We start from the raw sequence: 11,740 nt of genomic DNA, 5'->3' as shown, positions 1-11,740 counted from the left end.
GAGACAAAGTCAGAGAGGCGAGATTGAGATGGTTTGGACATGTGCAGAGGAGGGACCCAGGGTATATAGGGAGAAGGATGCTGAGTATGGAGCCACCAGGCAGCAGGAGAAGAGGGAGACCAAAGAGGAGGTTCATGGATGTGTTGAAGGAGGACATGCAGGTGGTTGGTGTGACAGAGGAAGATACAGAGGACAGGGTGAGATGGAAACGATTGATCTGCTGTGGCGACCTCTAACGGGAACAGCCGAAAGACAAAGAAGAAGAAGAAGAAGATGGATGGGTGCTTTCGCGCGCTCTTTGCATCCTCAGGTTGCTAGGACAACAAGGAAGGCTGACCTCAGTCACGTGACAGAGCAGGCAGGATTAGCTGCCTGGTGTGTGTCTGACGGCGGTCCACTCGCGCGCGCCCAGTGGATCTTGACGTCTGAACGGACACAAACAGATCGCCGGGTACGGAAAGATGGAGCTGTCGGCGGTCGGGGATCGCGTTTTCGCCGCGGAAGCCATACTGAAGCGCCGCGTCCGCAAGGTGAGCCAGATCCGCGTGTTTTTTGAGTGCGCGTGCAGACGTCCACGGCCCGGTGCACGGTCCACTAGCTCGAGCCGTGCGCCGGCGTGGAGGCCTCGCGGCTAGCCCGTGTCCTTCGGTTGTTTAGCCGCAGCTAGCTGTAAGCTAACTGTCGGCGCGGCTCGGACTGTCAGGCAATAAAAACAGCGACACAAAGAAAAAGAAGAAGAAAAAGAAGGAGCTCGCGGCGGAACATGGAGGGGCCTTGTTTGTTTGCCAGCTAACGACAGCTAAAGCTAAACGCACACATTTACTCTTTACAAAAAAAAAAAAGGGCCGTAGCACCGTTAAACTTATTTAAATGTCTGGTCCACAGTTCAGCAGCTCTCCTGTCTGGTGAGTTCTGCTGAAGCTCTTCACCAGTGGAAAACCAGCTCGACTCCATCGATCTTATCTCTGCACGAAACGGGAGTGCAGTTAAAAAAAGACGAGTATAGCACAGGGTTCCAATCAATGCTTCCTGATCTCTTGGTAGTTTTTTCTGTTAAAAAAGTTAAATACATATGGTTTTATTGTTAGTTTCTTTACTTTTTTGGACAATAAACCGAATATCTGGGTTGTGGACAAAACAGTACGTTTAAGGACGTCATCCTGGGTTTTGGGAGAGACTTTCCCCCATTTTCTGACAACTGGTGGATTAATGGAGAAACTAACCAACATATGAATAAATTATGAAAATAATCATTAGTTGCAGCCATATTGGTCACTTTGCATTATTTTCCATAAGAACTAGTCAAGTAGTCAAACTAACAATGGCTGTTTACATGGATAGAATTAATCCAGCAATTGACTAGTCAAAATAAGGTATTTTAGTTCCTGTGTTTACACTTTACATGTATCAGAGCATTGTTTGATTAATATATGACAAACACACTTCATTTCTATATTGTATGTGTTGCAAAATGAGGTGGAACCCCCCTCGGGATGTTATTCAAAAGGTGCATATCATATGCTCAGTATGCAAAGGTATAACATCATGAAACTGGGCTGAGATCATGTTGTTTTGCCTCTTTATATATATATATAAAAGCAGGAAGGGTGACCAAATGGTTAATGCGCTTGGTTTCAGTTCAGAAGGCTCCGGGTTCAAATCCCACCCCTGCCACATTTCTCCATGTAATGTGGAGTTGCGTCAGGAAGGGCATCCGGCGTAAAACCTGTGCCAATTCAACATGCAGATCCACCTTGGATTTGCTGTGGCGACCCCGAGTGCAAACAAGGGACCAGCTGAAGGGACTTACTATATATATATATATATATATATATATATATATATATATATATATATATATATCACTGTAATATCACTCCACTCTGGTCGTCACCACAGCAACGCGCAGATCAGCTGTGTTTTGACAGGTGAATGACAGAAACTTGATAAAACATGGCTTTCCAAGTGAATTTTAATATTTTTGACCAAAATAAAGCATTTGAGAATGGGAAGAGGAGCAGAGCAAACGAGAATAACAGCAAAAGCAACGGCATAAAGATTTAACATCGGACGAACTGGACAAGATTGAAGACGGGAAAGAAGAAGAGAACATTTGCCAAGGATGAAAATATCTTGAGACTGGCATAAAATACTCCCAAATACTTACGCATTTTTATCAACTTCTGTTAAATAAATATTCGTGTGTTAGCTCACTGTGTGGGACCATGATATAAGGGGATTAAACAACTCGAAGCCGTGCATTATACGGTTTGAATGCACTTCGCAGAGTAGCACCACTCGCGTCGTGGTGTTTTAAACTCCGCGTTGTGCATTCAAACCGTATAATGCACGGCTTCTCGTTTAATCCTTAACGTGTGTGTGTGTGTGTATGTATGTATGTATATATATATATATATATATATATATATATATATATATATATATATATATATATATATATATATATGTGTGTGTGTATATATATGTACACACACACTTTTTTTTTCAGCAGTTAACTTGGCTGGGGATGTGGATTGGTGAGTGTTTAGTCCTGTGAGGTGTGTGTGTGTGTTTTTTTAATTGTCCTCCTTAATCTGTCGTCTCATTTCCTTTCAGGGCAGAATTGAATATCTGGTCAAATGGAAAGGATGGGCAATGAAGTAAGTTCCTACTTCCTCTGTAATTATGGAAATCTTAACAACTTCGCTCGGTCTCTGTGTTGTGCTGTTTTCAGTGTTGTGACATTGAAACAGCAATCTGGCTATAACCCAGCTTGGTGGTGAATGTTCTGTGCTAAAATGTTTGCTTCGTTGTGTGTGTTGTATTTTTTTTGTTGTTTTTTGTTATTGTTTAGGCACAGCACCTGGGAACCAGAGGAGAACATTCTCGATGACCGGCTGATATTAGGCTTTGAGCAAAAGTGAGTCTACAGCACAATGGACAGGTTTTTTTTATTTTTTTATACTGCAGTTATGGTTTAGTTCTAACTGGAATTTGTCGGGTTTTGAAGTCTATGTAACATCTATGTTGTTCACTGATTTCAGTTGAGGCCTAACTTGCATATTGTTGTGTGCATTATTACTTTATTCATATCTAGCCGAATGTTTGTGCTTCTGCTTTCTTCTTTGCTCGTCTGCTTATTCCTCCTCTTCTCTGGTTTTGTCAGGAAAAAAACCCATGTTAGCAGAAGTCCTTTTTGTCTGCTGCCAAACCACGTGAAAGCTTTGTGTAGATGTTTAACACAAACCAAAACAGACAGGAAAGTAAAACAATTCTTAAAATGGACACGTTGAATGGAAACTACTAAACTGGGGCACTTCGATGTGGCTTCAACTGTTCTCTCTGTCTGACTGCTCTACTTTTGCACACCCAAACCTTTTATCAGTGTCTATCCCTTTGATCAGTCTCGCCAGCTTTCTGTTTTGTTCTGCTTTCTCAGTGCTTTCTTGGTGGTGCTATCAGCCACACCATCAGCTGCTTTATTTGGTTGAATGGTGTACCCAGTGAAGTGGCACTGCATGGGTTGCAGTTGTGCACATACACAAAAACGCGATGGTGGTTTCACCTTGCATTAGTCAGGCTGAGAGCTGTGTGGTTAGCCAGCAATGTGACAGTCTGCTTCGTTTGATGAGCACATATGAGTACTGTGTAACCAGGTGGGTACAGCACCATGGCTTTACTTCCTCTGGCAGCCTGAGCTTGGACAAAAAAGGTCTATCCTCACAGGAAGTGTCACACTAGATCAGGGGTGGCCAAGGTCGGTCCTCAAGAGCCACATTCCTGACACTCTTAGTTGTCTCCCTGCTCCCGCACACCTGAATCCAGTGAAAGGCTCATTAAAAGTCTGCTAACGAGTCTTTCATTGGATTCAGGTGTGTTGGAGCAGGGAGACAACTAAGAGTGTCAGGAATTTGGCTCTTGAGGACCGAACCTGGCCACCCCTGCACTAGATGATGGTAACTGCAGATAAGTTCTGCAATTTTCTTGTCACTTTGCTCCTCATTTTAAATCTATCTGCAGAATAAATTGTGTAAATAAAAGTGAAATTTGGCCTGAATGACAGAAATTTCATCAGGCCTGCTGACCTCCACCGCACACCTGTCCAATTAAAGCACAGGATTAGCATAACTGCTTAGTGTCAGACTGGGAAAACTTTTTTTCTCAAGTATATGTGATATTAAAAATTTATAATCAAGGTTTGGTAGGATTACTTTAAAAGAATACATGTGGATTACATGTATGTATGTACATACATTTGAATTACTTGTAATCTGATTACTTCTGGATTACATTTCAAAGTAATCCTACCCAAGCTTGTTTATAATGCAGTACAGTCTTGAATTCCTTTCAGTTCTAGTTTTAATTTCCAGATGATAAGATGCATTTTGTTTTTCTAATAGTTTTGCTGGCCGTGTGACTATTTTAGAGTAACTTGTATATGAAAAAAATACTGTCATCTGTGGCCACAAGATGGTACAATCTAGGCATAAGAATCTGCTCTGAAAGAGATACTGTGATTAACACTCCAGAGTAGAAGGTGGCAGTAATGCACGATTAAGTTGGATTCCAACCTTTGTTAAAGAAGAAAAAGCTCTCAATGAGAAGGACGTTGTGGGTCTTAAAGAATGAGCATAATTAATAAACCATGCTCTTGAATAAAAGGAGGGAATAGAATCTTCATATTACACCAACAAAAGTTTTTGTCTGTTAATTTGCCACAAGAAGCAGTTTACCCTGAGTTCTTTGTGTTCGGTACAATAATATTATTTAGCCCCGTAGCTTCTGTTCAATAATGTGGTGTTTGCTTGATAAATAATGTGCAGATTACGTTCATTTTGCTTCTTCATGATGCCATGTTGGACAAGAAAAAGTGAGTTATACACTGGCGTGCCCCCCCCCCCTTTTTTTTTTTTTTTTTTACATTTTGAACATGTCTGGATGCATATTTATTTATCTTGAATTGCTGCTACGTGATTGTCTGATCCAATACTGTCGTTACCAAGTAGTTGTACATAAGAGAGACTGTCGAGTGTGTGCTGCAAATTTTGATTATTTTTTTGCTTTGTTTTTTAGGGAACGGGAAAGGGAACTGCATGGGCCAAAGAAACGAGGGCCCAAACCCAAAACTTAGTCATGAAGGTACAGTCTTTGATGTCTGAAGATCTGCATGCAGAAGCAACAGTAGTTTTTACAGGAAAGCGGTTTTGTGAGAGTACGTTTCTGGTCACAAGTTGTATAATACAAATCTTCCCATATATACAAGATCTGTGAGAAAAGAAACGGACGTTTTTATTTTTTTTTTAAATTATATGGATTTGAATCACGTGCGATTATGTCAGCCAAGCTTGAACCCTCATGCACATGCGTGAGTTTTTTCACGCCTGTTGGTTGCGTCATTCGCCTGTGGGCAGGCTTTGAGTGAGCATTGGTCCACCCCTCCCGTCGGAATTCCTTTGTCTGACTACTTGCTGAGAGACTGGTGCTTTGCTTTATCAAAATTTTTTCAGAAACTGTGAGGCAGATCCAAGTGGACACCATTCGAGAAATTCAGACTGTTTTTGGTGAAAATTTTAAGGGCTGATGAGAGATTATGGAGTGTTACTGTCGCTTTGACTGCCCACGCCGCGCCCCGAGCCACTGTCGTCAGCCTGATTCGAGCTGAAAACTTCCAAATTTAAGCCTCTGTTGACCCAGGACGTCGTGAGAGAACAGAGAAGTTTCAGAAGAGGTCGGGATCAGCAGTTTATCCGGACATTCCACTGCTAAAGGAGATTTTGTAATGAAAGACGTGCAGACGGATTTGCGCGTCAGGACGCAGCCGCTCATTGCGCGACGCCACATGAAGACGCCTCCGTGTTGATAACCATTCGTAAGATTTAGGCGGCTTTCGATGGCTTTCAGTCGAGTGAGTGTCCGAGAAATTGTTTAACAGCTGGGCATGTTCAAACTTGTCCTGTAAGGCTTCCAACGGAAGTGTTTTGCTGTGGCGCCGCACCATGAGCGGCTGGGTGCCAACGCGCAAATCCGTCCGCACGTCTTTCATTACAAAATCTCCTTTAACATTGGAATGTCCGGATAAACTGCTGATCCCGACCTCTTCTGAAACTTCTCTGTTCTCTCACGACGTCCTGCATCAACAGAGGCTTAAATTTGGAAGTTTTCAGCTTGAAACAGGCTGACGACGGTGGCTCGGGGCGCGGCGCGCCGTCCGGCTCCATGGGCAGTCCTTAAAGCGACAGTAACACTCCGTAATCTCTCATCAGCCCTTAAAATTTTCGCCGAAAACCGTCTGAATTTCTTGAATGGTGTCCACTCGCTTCTGCCTCACAGTTTCTGAAAAAATTTTGATAAAGCCAAGCGCCAGTCTCTCAGCAAGTTGTCAGACAAAGGAATTCCGACGGGAGAGGTGGACCAGTGCTCACTCAAAGCCTGCCCACAGGCGAATGACGCAACCGAAGGCGTGAAAAAACTCAGGCATGCGCACGAGGGTTCAAGCTTGTCTGATGTAATCGCACGTGATTCAAATCCATATAGTTTTTGAAAAACAAAAGTCCGTTTCTTTTCTCACAGACCTCGTACTTGGAAAAAAGTTTAATTTTTCAACAGAAATTCAGAGCTGTAAAAAAGCAAACAGCCATGGAGGTACTATGCCACCTTCTCCAGGTGGCTTGTTGATATAAATGCCTTTGCAGGCTTTCGCAACATTGCGGGATGAACATCAAAAGTAAATAAGACTTCACAAAATAAAATCATCGGTAAAGCGGCTTTGGTGATGCTTGATCAAATTTGATGTAATATTCAGTGTACATTACAAATAGTCCAAATATAAACCAAAACATGTCTGAATATAACAGAGTGCCTTTTCAGGATAGAGCTATTGGAATAGTTTCCCATTAGCCTTTAACATTAAGCTCTTTGGCCAAGAGTAGTAGTATTAGTCCTGTAGTGCAGTGTGTACATATATATGGATTTTAAAATAACCTACATTTGCGATTAACATAAAAAAAAATCATTCAGATCTGCAATCTATAGAATCTGTTGAGAAACATTTCTTGTCAATTTTTGACATCAGAATTGTAATATTGTAATAATTGTGCTATACATTCTTTGACCTGTACAGTACACTAGGATGAGGCTTCAAATAATGAACACTTCATGAACTGTTGAACCCTCAACATTTCAACCAGTTTTCATTTCTTCATCACTGCTTTGGGTTTGTTGTTGCATAATTGTTAATATGAAATGAATATGAAATTATTCAGGCCAAATTCCATGTCGTCCAAATTGTCATGAGAAGTACAGTGGCATGTTCCGTGTTAATGATGCGCAAAAAATTAAATATTTGACCAGTTTAAATGATAAATATACATTTGTCCAATTCTGACAGTGTAATAGAGTAACCCTTTAGTCCAAATAGCTCTTCTATTTGTGCCGACCAAGTCTTAATATTTTTAAAATTAATTCATTAATTTATTTGTTTTAAGTTGTCAATTGTTGACACCAATGAAACTGCATTAAAAAAAAGCGACCCTCCATGTTTACATTAAAATAATTTGTTTAATTACTGAGTTCCTGATTGCTCTATTTAACTACTGACATTGATAACAAGGAGAGTGTTAAACCCTTTTTTAAAATTATTGTTATTAATAACACTAATGTTGTTACAAATGGGATTTTTTTTTTTTTTTCTGAAAAAGTAAAGTTTGCATATCTGTAAGACAAGTTCATTCTTTATGCTGTCTCTCAGGCTCGTGCTCAGAAAAGTGAAACCAGCACCCGTGCATCAAACACTTACCAGAAGGCGCCTCGCTCTTTGTCTACATCAAGTCGCGCAGCAACTTCCTCTTCTGCCTCTCCGCATCATTTAGCGTCCTCGTCCTTTACTTCTTCAGCTGCAGCACCTTCTCCAAAACTCAATTCTCTTGCCGCTACCCACAAGCTGAAGAAGGACATTCATCGTTGCCACAGAATGTCCAGACGCCCTCTGCCCCGCGCAGATCCTATGGCAGCCACTTTTTCGACCCCTGGTGGCTTTCCCTCCCGCTTACATGTTTCTCCTTTCTCTGAGACCGTACGCATTCTCAACCGTAGAGTAAAGCCTCGGGAGGTCAAGAGAAGTCGAATCATCCTTAACTTAAAGGTTATTGACAAGCCAGGCAGGGGTGGCCCCGCTGCAAGTAGTAGGAATATTACAGCCGGGCGCCAAAACATCCCTTCCCGAAATCGCATCATTGGCAAGAAGGGAGAGGCTCCATATAGACCTTTCCAACCTCCTCTGAAGATGCTGGGCTTCCCAATGTATGGGAAGCCTTTTGGGCTGCAGTGTGGAGGCCCCATGACTTTCCACTCCTGTCCAGGATCATACTCCAACACAGGGGCCAGGAATACCCTCTTGACCCCCTCCCAGTATCAGTCACCTCCGTCTCCGTCCAGTTCCAGTGGGTCTGAAGGTAAATCTCCCACCACTGCTATAGCTGCTCCACAGTCTCACCAAACCACAGGAGCCTCTGTATTAGGACCAGTTTCCAGCAGGGGTTCCCATCTGTTAGCTTCTTCCCAGGCCAAACCCAGTAAACCTCAAATGGAGACCACGAAGGGCCAGGGTGCTAAGCAGTCTGCTCGCAGTCCCTCCTCATATACAAACCCAGGAGCGTCATCCTTCCCCTTGTCCCCCTCTGGCTCTGCCTCGTCCTCCATGGAAGATGAAGAGGAGGAGGGTGTTCTGGACTCTTTGATGCCCCGAGAGGAAGGTAGAAAAACCCTCCGCTCTTGCCGGTTCAAACGCCAGCGTTCAGCAGCCCTTTCCTCTGTACCCTCCGGGGATCACAGCTCTACCCCAGCAGAACCTCGAAGGGTACCTGCTGAGGGCGACCCCGACTGGCACCCTGAAATGGCACCAAGTTGCAAGGATGTGGTAGTGACAGATGTCACTACCAACCTTGTCACTGTTACCATAAAAGAGTTTCCGTCTCCCTCCTCTTGCCCTGCCTCTCCGTCCACTGTCCCGGAAAGCGTCGCCGCCGCCGCTTTGCCCTCTGATGTCACTTCTGACGACCCGTCCCCACCTAAGCCATAAGAAGACATGTTATGGATTTCGTTGCCATAAATGATGGAAGAAAATACCAGTGTTGCCACTTAAGCCCACACCTACCTTTTTCTTTGATATATCAACCCTTGTGTAATGGTTAATGAAATGTGATGTAACATTACACCGCCCAGACATTAAATAGTATAAAGAACATATTTTTTCTTAAAGAGAAGTGTGTAAATATTTAAATGGAGTTGAGATGCCCTTATTGTCACTTAAATTGCCATATTTTTTCCACTTGCAAGGCACTGAATTTTTCAAGCAGACTTGCATGAAAATTGTATTTGTTTGCTTTCATTTGCTTCAGACATGCCAAACCTGGCTTGTGTAGGATCAAAGAAATAGAAGACCAAAAAAAAAGAAGAAACTGCCTAGTGTATCAGGGAATAAGCACCCACACTAATGGGCCTCAGGGCCTATGTTGGACCCTAGTATTTGGGGCTGAGCACACTCATAGTATCTGAAAGAAACAAATACTAATTTGAACCAAGTTCTGCTGTGAAGGCTGTTATCAGGTAGGTGTTATGCCAATTTCCTGCCCAGTTGTTTCAATGGAAGTCCAACTTGTTGACGCTAAATGAGGCAATGTGCATTTACTGTATGCTCGTACCACAGTTGGACTCATCAATACTGCAATACTGCATTCCATATACTCAGTAGTAAATGGAATGCTCTTGACTGCATTGAAAAGATAACTATGTAGTTCGACAGTTTCCGCAGCCGTTTTTCCTCACGCTCCCTTAAACGCACATGCATATGAGTGTTTATGTGCACGCACAAACTTTAAAGCTGCATAATAATATACAAGGAAAAAAAGACTTTAAATTATTGCTGCCCTTGCTATCTTGTCCTGCTTGCCTTGTTTTTCCGCCTTTCATTAAGTAACGTCCACCAAGACTCTAAACTGACAGTTAACTTTGAGAAATCTCACGATATGCCAAGTTTGCCCTGTAACATATCTTCAAGGTCTAAAAGGCCCATGAACTGAGCACAGTTCTGGTTGTAAAATTAATTGTAGCCATCAACCAAACCCAGGCAAATACTGACGGATACAAATAGTAGGGAAGAAAATCCAAGATCCACTTGTAAAGTGTTTGAAGTTGGGCAAAATCTTTCAGTTTGGAAATGCAGATGTAATCATGCACCGCTCCTTTGGATGTTGCTGGTTGGTCTTCAGCCAACAGTGCTTTATTAATATATTCTTAAGTGCTAGTTTCAATCCAAGTAGCATCATCCTATTTCATTATGCTACCCGTAGGGCTTATGTAATCAACCAGGCTAAGGCTGTTTTTTTTTTTTTGTTTTTTTTTTTCTTGTCTCAGCTTAATTGCTGAATATCTCTCAGATGAGGTTTTGGAAATGGGTAAATGGACCAGTAGTTTTTACTTTTTTTTCTGTAGATATCTTTAAAGTAGGTTTGATTTGGCTGACTGGCTGCTCTTTGGGACATCCTGAGAATTCATGGGATCCCCAAGAATTCTGGTCATCATAGCTACCCTGTACATAGGTGTTAGGGCAGTGCACAGACAGAATCCCTGACTTTTTTCCTCTCTCTTTGTGAACACTGGTGTTCATCAGGGATGTATCCTGTCTCCTACTCTGTTTTCAGTGCTTGCTTGGACTGGGTGTTGGATAGGGTTGTGGAAACCAGCGGTTTTGGTGCCTTTGTTGGCAAGGAAACGTTTGCTGACCTTAGGGGATGATGCTGTGATCTCTGGAATCTACGGATACCCTGATAGCAGCACTTGAGAAGCTGAGCGAGGAATTGTAGTCTCTGGTTTTGTGATTGTCCTGGATTAAGACTAGCCTCGGTCACACGGCACTAACGGACACTGAAGGCAAAACGAAACAAGAAATCTGGACTTACGTTGACTTTCGAAGACATCGTTTAACCGTCGTCCAGCTTTAGCTGGTGCTTCATCAGAATTTTCAAACTGTTGAAAAATATGAACAAATCCTGACGACAACCTTAATTCGTCCGTATTCTGTTTTGCTTTCTGGCTTGACATTTCCTCATCGTTTGCGTAGTTCCCGTACCGTCAGCTTTCCGTTTGATTGTCGTCCAACTTCGTCCAACCTCCCAAGTCCGACGTCTTGCATGAACGTTGACAATATCTGAACGGATCAATAACTGTAGATCCAACGAGCTGAACGTGACTCGTCCATGTGTGGGACGAAAAGCAAAGTTTTCATACAGAAACAATAGCCGCAAGAAGGTTTGATCAGCTACTTTAACTATTTTGCACGTTCACATGCTGTCTGGCTCCAACGTGCATGTGCGCGTGCACGTTCAAACCTGTAGTCAAGACACCACAGCTGCAGGTGGCCGTGCAGAGCACAGACTCGCTGCAGAAATGATCACAGCGTCAAGGTCGCTGTTCGCTTTGTTTTTCTTCTGTTAGTTTCGGTCTTTTATGCGCGCTGCACTCTTAGGCTTTTCGGTGATGGGAGACGTGCCGGCTCATTTGTCCACTTTTTCCTCGACAATTTGAGGCTTTGTGACTTTTTCCTTCGTTCAGCAAATGCCATGTGACCTAGCCATAAGATCCAGGCTTTTACTGACCTGTACTCAACCATCAGAAGTGAATCTGTATGTGGTAAATGTGTCAAACGTCTAGAGATTCACTTATTTCGACAGTGACCTTCATTTCT

The 11,740-nt window shown here is 42.8% G+C and overlaps 1 protein-coding gene across 2 annotated transcripts; it reads left to right on the top strand.

The window, feature by feature from the left end:
• Nucleotides 1-328: 328 nt before the first annotated feature.
• cbx6a (chromobox homolog 6a) lies at nucleotides 329-9,904 on the top strand. 2 transcript variants are annotated; one of them, XM_034189397.1, is made up of 5 exons: nucleotides 329-530; nucleotides 2,617-2,660; nucleotides 2,855-2,920; nucleotides 5,074-5,126; nucleotides 7,734-9,904. In XM_034189397.1, the coding sequence occupies exons 1-5, from the start codon at nucleotides 462-464 to the stop codon at nucleotides 9,074-9,076; spliced, it is 1,575 nt and encodes a 524-aa protein (XP_034045288.1). In that variant the 5' UTR covers nucleotides 329-461; the 3' UTR covers nucleotides 9,077-9,904. The 2 variants fall into 2 exon arrangements, with proteins under 2 accessions (XP_034045288.1, XP_034045287.1); XM_034189396.1 differs by lacking the exons at nucleotides 329-530; nucleotides 2,617-2,660 and having other exon boundaries at nucleotides 2,853-2,920; nucleotides 5,074-5,139; nucleotides 7,748-9,904.
• The last annotated feature ends 1,836 nt before the right edge of the window (nucleotides 9,905-11,740 follow it).

This window comes from Thalassophryne amazonica, chromosome 15 (assembly GCF_902500255.1).
Source record: "Thalassophryne amazonica chromosome 15, fThaAma1.1, whole genome shotgun sequence".
NCBI classification, from domain to species: domain Eukaryota; kingdom Metazoa; phylum Chordata; class Actinopteri; order Batrachoidiformes; family Batrachoididae; genus Thalassophryne; species Thalassophryne amazonica.
The sequence above is the reverse complement of the archived record's forward strand: the minus strand, read 5'-3'. Positions and strand labels throughout refer to the sequence as shown.

What these genes read in the sequence shown, in the direction of transcription:
- cbx6a (XM_034189397.1), top strand. Translation starts at nt 462, where the DNA reads ATGGAGCTGTCGGCGGTCGGGGATCGCGTTTTCGCCGCGGAAGCCATA. An exon ending in TGAAGCGCCGCGTCCGCAAG is followed by an intron (nt 531 to 2,616) that starts GTGAGCCAGATC and finishes ATTTCCTTTCAG; the next exon opens with GGCAGAATTGAATATCTGGT. An exon ending in ACGAGGGCCCAAACCCAAAA is followed by an intron (nt 5,127 to 7,733) that starts CTTAGTCATGAA and finishes AGTTCATTCTTT; the next exon opens with ATGCTGTCTCTCAGGCTCGT.